General features: G+C 50.7%; 1 protein-coding gene across 3 annotated transcripts in view; it reads right to left on the reverse strand.

The window, feature by feature from the left end:
- Positions 1-16,433, reverse strand: part of KDM4B (lysine demethylase 4B) — a 77,068-nt gene extending 60,635 nt beyond the window's left edge. For all 3 annotated transcript variants that reach the window (XM_077788805.1, XM_077788804.1, XM_031507182.2), the window contains exons 1-5: positions 16,352-16,433; positions 5,646-5,796; positions 3,646-3,821; positions 2,574-2,688; positions 1,108-1,301 (exon numbers count right to left, since the gene is read on the reverse strand). In XM_077788805.1, coding sequence (XP_077644931.1) covers positions 1,108-1,301; positions 2,574-2,688; positions 3,646-3,821; positions 5,646-5,786 — 626 coding nt within the window. In that variant the 5' untranslated portion in view covers positions 5,787-5,796; positions 16,352-16,433. The remainder of the gene's footprint in view (positions 1-1,107; positions 1,302-2,573; positions 2,689-3,645; positions 3,822-5,645; positions 5,797-16,351) is intronic.
- Positions 16,434-17,306: the final 873 nt, after the last annotated feature.

The raw sequence follows: 17,306 nt of genomic DNA on the forward strand, positions 1-17,306 counted from the left end.
TTTCCCTGGAATCAGTCACATCCCAGTTATAATCCAGAAACACATTTCTAGAGCTCCACCTTGTTTAACAGAGGTATCACAAGAGATTCTGCAAAATGCTCATGCATCTGCCTCAGACAGTGAGCCCAAGATCCAGGAATGCTGGGAAACAGATTTCATGATGTGTTGGAAGGATTTTAAAAATTCCTTCTCACGTTCCACAGAGTCAGCCCCTCCCTGCAACCCTTTCCAGACCTGGAAAAGAGCACTGGAGCCATTCATTTACAGCCTCCTGGCTCTTGGGGGCTTTTATGTGCCACAGGCACCAACACCCAGAGCCACCAGGGAGCCATAGCCCTGAGAGGTGGGAGGATCTCGTCTGCCACTGCCAGGGCATGGTGACAGCAGAGCCTCCCTGTGACATTTCTGCTCTAATTTGCACGTAAATGTCAATATTTATTAGTCACATCAAGATCTTCAGCAAAGCTCCCCTGGGTTGCTGAGTCTCTGCATTTATACTTTTAAATTGCTTTAAAAAGAAGCATATTGGCTCTTGGTAACTTATCCCAGTCTTCCTGCATTCTTTATTTCATCTTTAACTATCTACTGCTGTTGTGGGAAGTTATTTCCAACCAGTCTATGCATCAACAGTGTTGAAAAATGCTTTAACATCACGCCAAGAAATGACCATGGAAAAGTAACCTTTTTGCTTAACTTGTCCCTGGAGTTGTGAACATATTTATGTATTTAAATAATGGAAATCTGAAAGTAACAGATGTTTCCTGCCTAGAGCACAGTGCAAGAACAGCAGTGTTTCAGTATTACACTGCCTCTGAAGCATCCACACATTCCCATCCCCATGTGCTCTCCTGTGCATTAGTTTGCAAAAATCCCCAAGTGCTGAAATCTGGTTTTAATCGTGATGTCAACAAGTCTCCCTAATCCTTCTGAAAGTCAGGAATTAGGCCTCTGAGCAAGCCAGCATGAAAGCAAGTGAAATTGCTTTTAAATGTAAAGTAGGAGGGAAGAGGAGAGAAAAAATGGGAATTGAGAGATTAGGTAAACTTGATGGAATTTGGTAGAGCTGGGGAAAGGATATTTTAGTGGTGTCCAAGAGCCCTCACTTACCACGATTTGGGCTCCCCAAAATGCAAGTAGTTGATGCTGTAGAGATCCATGTCCTCTGTATGCCAAGCAAACGTTGTCTTCCACATCCCAAAGTAGAGGTAGGGAGTGTTCACACCCTCAATGATGATGCCACACTCGTGTTCCACCATGTCCAGCAGGGTGTTCAGATTGCCAATGTTCCACTCATCCACGTCCTGGAACCCAACAGAAATGGTTTGTACTGGGAATGTCAGGAGCCAGCACAGCCCACAGCTCCCTCCCAGTGCCTCAGTGTGCAGGAACTGGTGTCACCTGCATTAACAGAACACCCCCAGCTTCCAGGAAGGTTTATTTAATGTTTCTCTCTGACCACAGGCAGGAGGGAGCTCCAGCACTCTGAAGAGGCTCTTGCACTGTGCAATACCCCAGCAGTAATTAACTATTCTGGTAATGAACACAGCATAAACTCAGGGTAAAGCACACTCCTCTCAGATGTTCTTCTCCTGAGCAGAAACACCTCAATGTGCCCAAAGGGGCAAAATCTCCTACCTCAGCTCACAGCTTCAGGTAAAAACAGGAAACCATCTGGAGAACAGCTGTGCCTGGTTGTGTCCCACCCTGATCACAGCAGGGAAAGGATGTGACACTCCCACCCAAGCACCAAATCCTCTGCACTGCGATGTCCATGGCTCTGAGCAGTCAGATATCTCTGCTTATTCTAATTAATCCCATATTAAACCATGCTGATAATAAAAAGACACTTGTACATTCACACATAATAAGACAGCACTCCAAAAAAGGCCACTTCCCACTCAAAAGAAAACTACAGAGGAAGAGATTTAAATTATCTGCCTAAAAAGAGTAAGAAGAGAGAAACCTTTATCATGTACAGAATTACTTGAAGCGGAGAATGAAATTTTACCATGGAAAAGCTTAAACAATTTGAATTGTAAAATAATTCAGTGTGCAGGTGCATTGTATCCTAATGGAGCTGCCCACAAGGAAAAAATCCAAAGGCAAATAATTTAAAATCCAAAAGTAAATAATTTAAAATTCAAATGCAAATTATTATGTTAAGAATCAAAAAATATTTTTTATGAAGCACCATTTCCTTGAAATGCTGCTTTTTCTGGCTTTCTAAGGAGCTTCAGCAGAAACCTCCATTTTATTCCCTTAAGAAAGAAACAAAATCCAAGGTATAGACAATTTTTTTTTGCCACAGTCTGCAAAAGAATTTGTTGAAATCACACTTTTCCTCATTTTTCTACTAAAAGTCAGCTTTTCACAGCTTCCACTGACTAATATCCTGAATCTCAGGGGAAGTTTAGTCCCACTTCTGTAATGAGGGGAAAAAACCAAAGGCACTGGGGTTTTTTTAGGGTGGCTACATCAATGAAATTCTGAATTACTGCTCCTTAAAGAGAAAAGTGCAAAAAGGAAGTCAGTGTCAGTGTGTGAAATAAATAAAGGAGAAGCACTGCACTTACTGCATCATACAGGGAGCCACTGATATCAGCCCCATAAATGGGAGACACAAAGGTGAGATTCTTCCAGTACTTGCGCTCCAGGTCCTCAAAATCCTGGTGGCGAGGGGTGCAGTACCTGCCAGGGAACACAGGGACGTGAGGAGTCCTGAGAGCAGCCAGCACAGCAGGTGCTGAGGGTGCATTTCACCTTTAATTCACAGAATTTCTGCCTTTTCCACCTCTGCACAAACCCTCTCGGGGCAGGCTGACTGACAGGATGTGCAGCAGCACATCCCCACCCCATGGAAACGTGAGGTGAGGTTACCCCACAGCTCTCAGGTGGCAGGAAAACTCCAAAGCTGATTATCCTGGAATGGCTTGGCTTGGAAGGGACCTTAAATTTAAATCCCACCCAGTCCCATGGGCAGGGACACCTTCCACTATCCCAGGCTGCTCCAACCTGGCCCTGGGCACTTCCAGGGATCCAGGGCAGCCACAGCTGCTCTGGGCACCCTGTGCCAGGGCTTCCCCACCCTGCCAGGGAGGAATTCCTTCCCAATATCCCACCTAAACCCACCCTCCTTCAGCTTAAAGCTGTGACTGCATAAACTCAGTGCTGATTAAAACCCAGGGTCCTCCAGAACTCTGGAGAACTCCAGACTCTGGAAGCAGGATGAGACAGCAGTTGGCACATCCCAGCTGACTGAAGTGCCCTGCAGAGTCCCCAGGCACTCTGGAAGACACTCGTGTCACCAGTCTCAGCCTAAGCCCCTCAAGGTATTTGGATTTCCATGGAACACCTTTTCAAGAACAGCCAAGAGATCTTTTTTTTTGGTCCCAAGCCATTCTTTTCAGGAATATTCTCAGCCAAACACTGACCTTGAACAATCCTTCCACACCAACTCCCAGAAAAAGATCTGAGATACACCAAAACCCACCACGTTACAAACTTGTTTGATACTCAAGGAAAAGCACTTTCCCCCAAAATACTTCACATTTAACACGGCTGCAATATTTTGTCAGCTAGTTTCTGGAATGAAAAGCTTCCCAGGAGCTGCCCCTTGCCCAGTTTGAAGCCCCTCCAGGCACGCACTTCTCGCTGTTGGCCAGGCGCCGGTACTCGCCCACGGTCATGGGCTTCTTCTGGATGTTGTACTGGGTGAAGAGCCCTGACTGGCCCGTGACCACCTGCTGGATGGGCGCTGGGATCACCATGTCATCGATGTCATCGTACGTCCGCCGCGGCTTCCACTCCTTGGGGGGGATCACCTGCAACAGAGGGACAACAAAAATATGGAATTGTGACAGACAATTGGAGATGTGGGTTTTGGTGGGCACAAAGGGCTCGACTTCCCTTACAGAGCTCTGAGCTGCAGCTGCAACAGACACAGAACTGACCTGGAATGCTCAGATTAATCCTACAAGTCAAGTAATTTCTTTACAATATCTGGAAGTCACCAACAAGCTCTATTAAAATAATCTCCCTAGCAGAGTCCTGGAAGGTAATTGCTTGTACACTTGAGTGGACAAGGAAACATTCCACGGAGAGCTCTTCATCAATAGCCAGCTCTTTAGAGCAGCAATAAACCCAGTAATTGACCTGTGTTTTAGAAGAAATAAGAATTATTTCATGCCTAACAGCTTTATTTCTCCGCTGTGCTTTATTAAGGCCAGCTAAACACCACTCCTAACAAGTCCTTGTCAGAACAAATGATCTCATCAGCCTGTGCTGACATGGCCACAGAAACACCCTTTCTAATCACTTAGTCTTGGAGTTTTCCAAGCAGTTCCGTGTCAGGTACTGGAATTTAGAAGCTTCACATGAAAAGTTCTCATAACCAGACGGTGCTGGGCACTGCCCAGGCTCCCAGCCTCAAGGCTGCCAGAGCTCCAGGAGCTGTCAGCATGCACAAGATGGGATTGTTGGGGTGTCTGTGCAGGGCCAGAAGCTGGACTGGATGTTCCTGTGGGTCCCTCCCAACTCAGGACATTCCATGGCTCTACAAAAGCCCTGTAGCTCCTCTCCTTTCCTCTCTCCATACCCAAACCAGAGATTCCAGGTACAGTGTTGCAAAAACCACACTGTGCTCACCTCTACAAACACAAACAAGATCTTGGGCCTTCAGAAGGCAGCTCCACTCCTGCGAGCTCCCTCACCTTGGCCACACCCTCACCTTGGCCAGCCCCTCACCTTGGCCAACCCTGCCTCAAGCAGCCCTCACATGGCAGCTCCTCACCTTGGCCAGCCCCTCACCAAGCAGTCCTTGCCCTTGGCCAGCCCCTCACCTTGGCCATACCCTCACCAAGCAGTCCTTGCCCTCAGCCAGCCCTGCCCTGAGCAGCCCTCAGCCCTAACCTCAGCCAGCCCTGCCTCAAGCAGCCCCTGCCCTCGGCCAGCCCCTCATCTTGGCCAGCCCTGCCCCAGGCAGCCCTCACATGGCCGGCTCCTCACCTTGGCCAACTCCTCACCTTGGCCAGTTCCTCACCTCAGCCAGTTCATCACCTCAGCCAGTTCCTCACTTTGGCCAGCCCTGCCCTGAACAGCCCTCACCTTGGCTGACTCCTCACTTTGGCTGGTCATGCCCTGAGCAGCCCTCAGTCCTCACCTTGGCCAGCCCCTCACCGAGCAGCCCTTGCCCTCGGCCAGCCCCTCACCTCAGCCAGCCCTGCCCTGAGCAGCCCTCACCTCACCCAGTTCCTCACCTTGGTGACTCCTCACCCCGGCCAGCCCCTCACCTTGGCCAGCCCCTCACCTTGGCCAGCTCCTCACCTCAGCCAGCCCTTGTCCTCAGCCAGCCCCTCACCTTGGCCAGCCCCTCACCCCGGCCAGCCCCTCACCTTGGCCAGTTCCTCACCTTGGCCAGTTCCTCACCTTGGCCAGTTCCTCACCTTGGCCAGCCCCTCACCTCAGTCAGCCCCTCACCTTGGCCAGCCCCTCACCCTGGCCAGCCCCTCACCTTGGCCAGCCCCTCACCTCGGTCAGCCCCTCACCTTGGCCAGCCCCTCACCTTGGCCAGCCCCTCACCCTGGTCAGCCCTTGCCCTTGGCCAGCCCCTCACCTTGGCCAGCCCCTCACCCCGGCCAGCCCCTCACCTTGGCCAGCCCTGCCCGGTGGGCTCCCTGGGACTCCATGAAGGCGATGAACCTCCCGAAGTCGCGGAACTCCTCCAGCGAGGGCCGGAAGGTCATGATCTTGCAGCCAGGGTTCTGCGGGCTCGGGTTTTCCGACCCCATAGTTCCAGTCCTGCAGAGGGGACACAGAGGGGCACCGGAAGGAAAGGGGCAGGAAAAGATGAGATTAAAACCTTTGGGGTTTAACTCCCAACTCTAAGCAGTTCCACAGAAAGCCTGCAGAGATTTTTCACTTCCTCCCTCTACTCCCGCAAGGGGAATTTGTTAGAAATACCCTCTAACATGGACATGAGGAGCTTCCAACCAAAAATCCACTTAGTCAGGAACTCCTGATCCCAGGATCACCCGAGAGCTCGGACAGGGGCTAAATATAGACCATGGGCTTAACATCTGCCCCCAGTTCACGAGAGAAAGTGGTGCCTCATCAGGATGGTGTCACAAAAATAACAACTTCTCACCACCTTCAGCTCTGTCAGCGTGTAAAACTTGCCACACTGCACGTTTTCCACCAAAATGCTTCACCATTTTCTGTTTAGTTTCAAACCCAACAGCTTTCCCCACTTTTGGGTTTTTTAATGTGCTAGACTACATTAAAAATTACAAAATTAAGGTGTTTTTTTTAAATGTAGCTTCACTACACTTTGTATTTGCAATGTACAGAAATAGAATGAAATGTCAGGCAAGCCTTACAAGAAATAAAGATGCACAACTCCAAAACATCCAAAACAAACTCTCAAACCCTTCAGGATGAAATCACAATTTTTAAAATAGACTTTTTTAAGGTTATGCTGGAAATCCGTAAGGGAAATAAAAGGTTTTAGTGGCATTTCAGCTGCAAATATCCCCATGAGGGAGTTCTCCATGCGAGGAGCTGCAGCAGCTCCACACCCTGAGCGCTCACGAGATGGCAGTGCTGGGCTTTGGAGGATGAACTGCAGGAAAACAGCTCCTGCCAGACTTTTACATGGAAAAAAAAGCATTTCAAGTGCCTTTAAACTGATTCCAAAGCAGCCAAGAAGTGTTGCAGATGCTCCTGGAAGTACTCGTAGCGTTAGGAAAACATAAAAATAAAGCAGGGAGTACTCCCAGATCTGTGTTTGAATGGGTGAGAACTCGCTCCTGACACAGCCAGTGCTCCCAGCTCCTGGAATTAAAACCAGCTTCACACACTAAAGTGGGCAGATTCCACACCCAGGGCACCAAGGTTTCATTTTAATTGGGTAAAACTTTTAATTTCAAAGGCACGTGAACAGTTTTGAGCAAAATTTTAGAAGCCGGAAAACACAGAATTTTACACAGTAACTTTTATGCAAATGTGTTTCAAAACAGGGATCTGCAAGTCTTACGTCCTTCCCCAAGGAGTATTTAAAGGAATTTTATGCATAAAATCACAGCTTCTCACAGGCAGAAAAGCCCTTCCCAAGCCAGGAGCCAGAGATGCAGACCCAGTCCAGAATAAAATCAAATTATGAATCCCAATATTGCAGGAAATCCCAGAGCAAAATCAATTGAGGGAGAAAAATACCATTTCACCCCCTTCACCCCGAGATACTTCCCATTTCCAACAGAAATTGTTGCAGTTTGGAAACAAAAGGGCCATTTAACCAACCCCTCCATCTTCAGAGTGGCCCTGCCCAAGGAGATTCCCAACCTTGCCAAACAAGGAACAAAAATTGCTTTTTGAGAACAAAAACTGTTGTTTCAGGGTCAACACTTGAGGAGAAGCAGCAGATTGATCCGTGCCCAGGGGAAGGCTTTCCTACACAAATGTTTTGCAGGAACACAAGCAGGAAATCCCTGGGATGAGCCACGGGAGCTGTGGGGACCCATCTGCCCGAGGTTTGCTCAAATCCCCAAAGGCCAGCGCCGATCCCAGGAAACCGGGGAAAGGGGGAGCTGGAGAAGTGGGACAGGGACAGAAATCATCCCAAAGCCTGACACAACCTTCCCAGGAATACTGGGGCTATTTTTGAGCAGGGTCTGGAAATGCCACGGGGCTGAGGGGAGCGGGGAGCCCCGCCAGGATCCTGGGAGGAGCTGGCTCGGGAGCAGCGCCCGAATTCCGTCCTGAGGAGGAGCCCTGCCAGCACCATCTGCTCCAGAGAGGCTTCCCAGGATTTGCAGCTTTACCCACAACCACGGGGAAAACAAACAGCCAAAGCCAGGCTTTATCCCATCTTTCCCTCAAGATTCTCTCACAAAATTCCAATTTTTAGTTAATAAACTCAGAGCAAAGAGTGAAAATACATGCTCCAGTAAGGACAGGAGATCAAAAACTACTTCATGTAAAGCTTAATCAATTAATTAAAGGATAAAATTACTTCCTGCAAAGCTTAATTAATTAATTAAAAGGTCTACTGCCTCAATACAAGCAGCATCACCTGGCACTCTGGAATTCTTTAGCCCAGAGACAGCAAAACACAAGATTTTTCCTTGTGCAGTCCTACCTAAAGAACACTTCAACACCTACCCTAGATAATGTACTTTTAGCTAATCAAACTAATTAAGCTATTACAACAAAATGGCCACAGAGCTCATGGGAAGGGGGAATCGGGTCCATGACCTCAGTGAGATGTTGGAGCTTCCCCCACCAGCCCCAGGGAGCTGGGAACACTCAGGGTACAGGAAAAGCTTGGGGAGAAGAGAATTTCTTCCTCAGGTGCTTCCCACGTGGCAGCAGTGATGTTTTTTGGGAAAGCAGTGCCAGGACTCCTGGTCACCTCTGTCCCAGGACTCATGGTCACCTCTGTCCCACCACTCATGGTCACATCCGTCCCAGCACTCGTGGTCACCTCTGTCCCAGGACTCGTGGTCACCTCTGTCCCACCACTCGTGGTCAGCTCTGTCCCAGGACTCCTGGTCACCTCTGTCCCAGCACTCATGGTCACATCCATCCCAGGACTCATGGTCACCTCTGTCCCAGCACTCGTGGTCACCTCTGTCCCAGCTCCTGGGACCACACAGCACAAGGCAGCAGGACAGGGCTGCAGCTTCAGCTGGGATTTTCAGGAGATGGCCCCAATTAACCAGTGTCCTAACGAGCTCCCAGTATCACTGGAAGGTTCCAGAGCAGAGTCTGACTGTTCTGAGAACACTGAGAGCCCCTTTCAGCCTGGCAGGGCTGTGGGTGAGGGCCAGATGGAACAAACCCTTCCCTCAATACTGAGAAGGAGGATTCTGCAGTCAGAGCCCCCATTAGCTCCTGAAAAGAAGAGTGAAGGTATTTTTCTCAGCTGGATACATTCTGTTTCTTTGTAAGAGAGTAACAGCCTGAAATATTATGAAAACCTTCTAATTTTCAACCATTGTGAGGAAGCACAAAAACGTGTCTCCAGAGGGACGATCTCGGTGCACACAAAGAACTGAGTTTTAATTTCAATGACTTTTACATGAGACTTTTCCCTTCCAAAACTGATGTGAACCAAGACATTTCTGTGACTGAAATCCTGCACCTGTTGACTGAAACCTTTGTACAGCACAGAAAAAGTCCAGGACACCCAGCTGAGATCAATGACTCCAGCTTGCTACAGGACTGCCAGGACTGGGAATCCTTCCTCCAGGAAAAGGTTTGGGATTTCTGAGCAGTTCCTGCTGCTGCCCCACTATTGATCTCAGCAGAGCCGATAATGTCAGCTCGTTCTGCTCCACCCACGGGGCAGGGGTGACTTTGACTAAAACAGTTTTGCTGTGGGAACAAACGTGGCTTTAGGCAGCAGCACTGGGGCTCATCCTGTCCCCGGTGCCAGCCCAGGGACAGCAAACTGGTGCTGCTGGGTGGCTGCGAGTGCCAGCATCGACCTGGCAGCACTGAGGGCACAGCAACACCACAAAAACGCTTCTGATCTTGCTAAACAAAGTTAATGCTCGGTTTCTCCACAGTTTCTCCACAAGAGAACTTTGGAGAAGGCAGCAGGTCTGAGGGTAAAGCTGTGCCCAGGCGATGAGGAGCCTGCTACCCTGTGCCACCCCCAGGATTTCCCTTTCCTGGGGCTGTGCTGGAAAGGGCTAAAAACACAAATGGCAATGCTGCCAGCCCTGAGAACACAGGTGAGGCTCACAGGAGCTGGGCACAGACTGGCACGGGCACCAAGCCCTGCTGAGGGAGCAGAACCTGGAATTCCAGGGGATGAACAAAGCTCCAGCTGGGAACGGGAGGGAATCTCCTGATGTGGATGGGGCAGAGCCCCTGCTCGTGGCTGTTTGTCCCTCTGCTGTGCCACGGGATGAGCTGGGATGGGTCTGGCTCCAGGGCTGGGAATGGGGCAGTGTCAGACATCTGACACAAAATCACACCAACAAAATGCAGATTTCAAGCATGCCTGGATTAACTTTTCCTGTCTCATTCAGTATTTGAGGCATTTCCCCAATAATAATGAGAACCCTGCTCATGAAAAACTCCTTTAAACTTGCTCTTAACTCGTTATTTAACTATTAAGCCCTGTACACAAATATTAATGAAAACCTCGTGTGTTTATCTGAAATGGCATTTTTAGATGAATTAGGCTGGAACACAAAGGACAGATTCTTCTATTTCTATCTACTTCCTTTCTCTCTAAGCCAACAAATTACTCTGATTTCCATCAATTCTCATGGATCAGGCTCTCTCCAAAGTTTCTTTGCAGAACCAAAGACAAACTCTTGCAAGACATCAGGTCTGTGTATAAAATAGACTACTAAAATCTATATATATTTATATTAAAACTATAATGGTAAGGATATCTGAGACAAGTTTCCTTCCTTCCCCACTATTCCCAAGAATCAGATTCCAGCATTTAGGCAAAGAAAATGTAAATTCTTAAGTTTGAAGTTTGCTTTTGCTCAGCCCAGTTTTAAACAACTGTACAATTACAGTAAGGATTTAAACTAACAACTTTCCCCCCAAAATAATTATAGATTCAATTAATTACATTTTTAACATTCAAATTGCTTTGAGTTTCATATATCCTCCATAAAGGCCAAATAAACACGACAGAGGAAATATTTGGGAAAGAGGAACAGAGACAACATTCCCATCCATCACAGGGATGAAGACCTACAGTGCCTGGGATTTGACAAATTGAGAGTTATTTTCTATTAAATTTTATACTCCACAAGACTCCTCCAAAATTCCAGATCCTCCTGTACTTGAAATCAAGCAGCATATGTAGCTCATTAAGGGAAAATAAAATTTTCCTCCAAAACACCCTCTTTGCTGTAGAAGTGCACAGTTACTCACACATTTTTCTAACAACAAAATTATTTAGTCACAAACACTATTTAAAAGGGGGGAAAAAAAGTGGTTACATTTAAGAGCAATAAATCTGTATGACTTTAAAACAGTTTATTATTGCCTGAGGCAAGGTAGTTAACGTGTAAAGGTTATTTCTGACTAAATCCAGATCAGAACATCAAAAACTCAAAAGTTTGGCTGAACAGACAAGATAAACTCATCCTAAACCCACAGGAATCAGTTCACAAACCACTGCTGAGGCCCAGCCTTTCCAAGGACTGCAGGAGCCTCAGTTTGCTGCATGGCACGAGTTCTCTCTGCTGCATTTTGTTATCTTCACTGGATCCACTGCTTCAGGAGTGCTTCAAAAACAACTTAAGCTTTATAAAAGGCACTTCATACGGACTGAGCTGTCGGATCTGAACAGGAATTCCAAGTTTTAACCCACGGCACCTCAACCCGAGGCAGCAGCACTGCAAATGTTAAAATAAACCATCCACGGTCTCTTATGGGAAAGGACATCAGAAACCTTGCAAAGCAAGCAGGACCCTCGATTACTGCAGTGCCCAAAAAAACATGCTTTTTTGCATGTTACCTGCATCAGATAACACCTTAATACAGACTAATTCCCAGTTTTCCTTCCACAACCCTGCCAGAAGGAAAAGCCTGGAGTCCTCAGCAACTTCTCTAAGCTCCTTTAGACTTTTATAACAAAACCCCTCAACAAATGGGGCTGTCGGAGGCGTTTTTACCCATCCTGCCCATACAAAAGGAAGCCCTGGGCTGGTTTTGTGCCCGAGGCAATGCCCAGGCCGGGTGTGACACACTGACCCAGTTCCAGCTGCCAGCACATCCTGGAGCTCGGCCAGAGGAGCAGCGAGCCTGGCACGGCCCTGCAGAACCACGGCTCACCTGGCCAGGTACCCCCAGGTACCCTCAGGAACCCCAAACCCTCCCTGGCTCACCTGGCCAGGTTACCCCAGGAACCCCAAACCCTCCCTGGCTCACCTGCCCAGGTACCCCCAGGAACCCCAAATCCTCCCTGGCTCACCTGGCCAGGTTACCCCAGGAACCCCAGACCCTCCCTGGCTCACCTGCCCAGGTACCCCCAGGAACCCCAGACCCTCCCTGGCTCACCTGCCCAGGAACTGCAGCCCAGCACAGCCCTGTAGAACCCCAACTCACCTGCCCAGGTAACCCCAGGTACCCCTAGGTACCCCAGCCCCTTCCTGGCTCACCTGCCCATGTAACCCTAAAAAAAAACCCAGCCCTTCTCTGGCTCACCTGGCCAGGTACCCCCAGGAACCTCAGCCCAGCACAGCCCTCTAGAACCTTGGCACACCTGCCCAGGTACCCCCAGGAACCCCAGTCCCTCCCTGGCTCACCTGGCCAGGTACCCCCAGGAACCCCAAACCCTCCCTGGTTCACCTGGCCAGGTACCCCAGCCTCTCCCTGGCTCACCTACTCAGGTAACCCTAAAAAACTCCAGCCCCTTCCTGGCTCACCTGCCCAGGAACCTCAGCCCAGCACAGCCCTGTAGAACCCAAACTCACCTGCCCAGATATACCCAGGTACCCCCAGGAACCCCAGCCCCTCATTGGCTCACCTACCCAGCCATGCCCAGGTACCCCCAGGTACCCCAGACCCTCTCTGGCTCACCTGGCCATGTAATTCTAAAAAATCCCAGCCCCTCCCTGGCTCACCTGCCCAGGTAACCCCCAGGTACCCCCAGGACCTTCAGCCCCCCTGAGCTTCTCCCAGCTGGAAGCCATTTCACACCTTTCAGCCACCTGTAACTCGAGGAGTGAGGATTTAAAGCCTCAATTAAACGCAGAGCTTCGAGGTGAAATGAGACAATTTGAACCTCTCCCAGCTCTGTTTGATCCAGGTTTCTCTGGAAGCTGCAGCTCCAAACTTGACACACCCCTCCCAGGCAAAGCTGTGCTGCTTGTTCTGCCAACAGAACTGAGATCAAATATGGGAAACTTCACTAAAACTTCTTATCTGCACCAAAACCTCACCAAAGGCCTCTCCATTGCCCTGGGGTGTATCCAAAATCGTGAAGGAATATCAGAAAACCTTCAAAAATCACCTTAACCCCCGACCCACTTCCAGCATTTACTTCTTGGGCCATATTCAAAAGCAGATTTCTATCAGCTTTAGGAACAAAAGGACAATCCTGTATTCTCTAAGGATCTGGGCACTGTAGCTTGTTCATGAGCCTCATAAAACATAAAAATAATGAAGCTTCAGGTTACTCCTGCCATGAGTGAGGCACACACAGACCAAGGAAGGGCAGAATACAAATGTGTAATCCAGTAAGAGCATGACTGAGGAATTGCCTCATTTATAAAGGAGAGTGACTTACCCCATGAAAATATAAATAAAAATAAGCACCTTAATTAAGCCATGGTAGCAAATGCCTCTATCCCTAAGCTGTGACAAGACAGAACATATTTGGTCCACAACAAAGCTTAAAAAGAGAAAATCTTATTAAGCAACCATCAGTTTAGTGGAGAACACTGAAAATGGAAAAACACCTTCCTCATCCCGCAGTGACAAGTCATTAATATCCCCCAACCTGTGTGCAATGACAGGATTCCTGCCAACCTTTTGCAGTACTCCAGGATTTCAGTTGCTACTGCAAACGGACAAACCCTCTTGAATTCTTTACCAGACGACAAAGAATTATTTCCAGCAGCGCCCTGGAGGATCCCAGTGGCATCCAAACCCATTAAGCAAATCCCTCACTCGTGGTGACATATTTAGCTGTCATCCATCTTTGCTATTAACAGATGCTCCAGTGAAGGAACGTGGAGCAGCACAGGCTCTGCAAACCCTTCCCCACAGCTCTGGATGAGTCAGGAAAGGGAGAATCCACCAGTCCCGAGCCCTCCTGACTGCCCAGAATTAATTAAGGAACACCAAGTTTCTCTTGACTGCCAGGAGCTTTCCCTCCCCACTGCCTGGGTGGCTCAGCCTGCAGCTCGCAATGATAATTTCTGCTCTCAGGTGGATTGCCTGCTCTCAAAAATGAGATTTAAACTTGCAAGGTGAATCAGAGCCTCCTGATGCTGACACTGTTTGCTGTGGTGCAGCTGGACATCCCAGGAGGAAATAAAACATAACCCTGCTTAAATGTGAAATCCCCACAGAGCTCCCGTGCCCTTCCAGCAGGGCTGGCCCAACTGGTTTTCCCAACTCACATCAAATATCTTATGACCTTTAATATGGAAATAGCTCAGAGTTTTCAGGAGCTGTCTGTATTTTGGGTGATCTAAAACACCTGCAGAGCTGTGGAACTCCCACTTGATCTGCTAAATCTTTCTCTGGTGCATGACAGGATTTGAGAGCAGTTCCCAGTGAGAGCAGCACTGTCCCCACAGCTCAGGGTAACAGGTGAGCACAACCCATGAGCAATAGCCAGGATTATTGACAGGAAATGGGTGGGATTCTCCCTGAAAGTGAATTTTGCTCTTGACTTCCCATCAAAAGCTGGTGGAACCTCTCAGGTGCGTGAGGTTTTATTTATAAAAGCCCACGTTCACCCTAAAGCCAAACTTGGAACATGACATTTGTGTACTTTGGGTCTTTACCAAAGTGTTCTGACTTACTGACAAAACTGACTCCTTCTATATATTTTATATATATATATAAATATATTTTACATACTTTTTAATATATATTACATATTTCATACATCATGTTTATATATAGGACCATATATATTCTGGTCCCACTGGGCTAGTCCAGGGAATTCTCTTTTCAAACAGCATAAAAAGAACAATGACAAAGAATGTTAGACAGAATGACAAAGAGTGTTAGACAGAATTTTCCTGTCAAAAGATGCTCCAGTGAATGTTTCATCCATGAATATCAGCTCTGGAACAAGGAATCACTTTATATCCACCTACATCTCCTTTGCATGGGAGGAACTCCTGCCTCTCATGAGACAGGAACAGCTGTGGAGTCCTGCAGGATTCCTTCAGGATTCCATCAGGATTCCTTCAGGATTCCTTCTGGCACTGCAGGAGTTGGTCAACCTGTCCCAACTTCCTTCTCTTGTTACAGAGAAGCCCAAGAACTGGGAACTTGCTGGCACAGAGCAATTGCTGGGTGCTCCAACAGTTACTTGATGTAATTGCTGAAATGTAACTGTAAATTTGAGATTCTAGGCTTAAGGTTGCCGTGACTCTGTACATTTCAGTGAAACGGGAAAAGGAAAGTGATGAGAAAAAAGCAAAAGTTCCCAGGAAAGAAGCAACGTTGTGCGTGAAATGCTATGAGATGGACAGAGCTCCTTAAAATTAACTCTTTTTGGTTAAAGGAAACTTAGTTTTGGGAGGGTCATACTTGATACAACACAATTTACACTGCCCAGTACAAAGGAGTTAGCACAAACGCAATGTCCCAGCAGCAGCTTCGTTACAAAACACCGGGAGCAGGGCTGAACCTGAACCTCACTGCTGACTTCATTCTTCAATACAAAGGGGTCCAAAAAGCTGCAACACCCCTGGCTCCTGAACACCTCCAAAACCAAGAGCTCCGGGAAAGCCAAGAGCCACCTTTGGGTGAATCCCAGAACGTCCTGAGCTGGGAGGGACCCTCAGGGATCATCAGTGCAGCCCCTGGCCCTGCACAGACCCCCAGCACCCCCACCCTGGGACTGTCCCCTCACAGACCCCCAGCACCCCCACCCTGAGCAGCCCTGGAGCTCTGACAGGGCCGGCACCATTCCCTGGGAGCCTGGGCAGTGCCAGCACCCTCGGGGGGAAGAACCTTTCCCTGAGCTCCGTGCCAAGCCCTGGCACAGCTCCTCCTGTCCCTGTCCCCTCTGCAGACCCTCGGGAAGGGTTTCCTGGAGATTCCCCTTCCAGCACATCCCCTCCATCTTCTCCGCTGGTGCCAACAGCAGCAGCCGGGGGCCGGGAAGTGCCCGGAGCGTGCCGGGACGCGGAGACCCCGCAGCCCGCAGGGCTTTGGGGCGCGGGGACACCGGAGGGTCCCGCACACGCGGACTGCGAGCAACAGCAGCGGAAGAGCCCCGGCTCGGCCGCAGACTTTGACAGGCTCCGGAGGAGGAAGGCGGCGATGCAGCGGCCAAACCCCAGCCGCTGTCACCGTCCTGCCCCGGCTTCCCCCGCACCCCCCGGGCCCGGGCCGAACCGCCGGGACCGCCACTGACCCCCGGAGCGCCCGCGATCGCCATTTGAACACGTCCGTGGCCCAAACCCCCGCGCTGAGGGGGACCGGGGACCCCGGGGTGCCACCCACCCACCCACCCACACAAAGCGCGGCGGGGCCGGGCCGCGGGGAGGCCGCGCGGGGGCCCGGAAGGGAGCGGCGGGGCCGGGAGCGGCGGCGGGCCCGGCCCGGCGGGGGGCGCAGCGCGGGGTGGCGGTGCCGGGCGGGGCGGGGCGCGGTCCCGGTGCCGGTGCCGGTGCCGGTCCGGCCGTACCTGCGCGCGGGGCCCTCGGCGGCGCGGGGGGCGCAGCGAACGGGCCGTGGGGGGGGCGCCCAGGCGAGCGCAGCGCCCCGCGGCCACCACCTGCGCCCGCCTCCCGGCCGCGCCCATTGGCCGCGCGCGGCACCGCCCTCGCGCCCATTGGCCGCGCCGCCGGGGATGGACGGCGGGTTCAGCCAGTGGTGAGGCTGATCGACGAATAACAAGGAGAGCGCGGGCGGTGATTGGTTGGCGGTGCGGAGGGGCGGCCCGCCCACCGACGGGCGGGGCAGCGGGGAGCGCTGCCGTCGCTCAGGGGCTTTCCGCCAATCGCATGCGGCTTTCTACTGCCGGCGGCCCGCCCCCAGCGGCCATTGGGCGAGGCGGGCACCGGGCGGGCTCTGATTGGCGGAGCGCGGTGCCCGTCAGGCGCGGGGCGGGGCGGTGAGGACGTGAGGAGCCGCACAGCGCGGGGCGGGGGCGCTGCGGCCGCGCTGCGCCAATGGGGGAGCGGCCAGAGAGCGCGCCCCCGCGCGGCCGGGCGGGGCATGGCGGGGCCGGGGGGATATTGGGATCGGGGGATATTTGGGATCGGGGGGGATATTGGGGACCGGGGGATATTGGGGACCGGGGGAGATACTGGGGATTGGAGGATATTTGGGATCGGGGGGATATTAGGATCGGGGGGGATATTGGGGACCGGGGGATATTTGGGATCGGGGGTTTATTGGGGACCGGGGGGGATATTTGGGATCGGGGGGGATATTGGGGATCAGGGTGATATTGGGGACTGGGGGGATATCGGGGATCGGGGGATATTGGGATCGGGAGATATTTGGGATCAGGGTGATATTGGGGATAGGGGGGATATTGGGATTGGGAGATATTGGGGATCAGGGTGATACTGGGGATTGGGGGATATTGGGGACCGGGGGGGATATTAGGAATCAGGGGGATGTTGGGAATCAGG

Source organism: Lonchura striata, chromosome 28 (assembly GCF_046129695.1).
Source record: "Lonchura striata isolate bLonStr1 chromosome 28, bLonStr1.mat, whole genome shotgun sequence".
Lineage (NCBI taxonomy): Eukaryota > Metazoa > Chordata > Aves > Passeriformes > Estrildidae > Lonchura > Lonchura striata.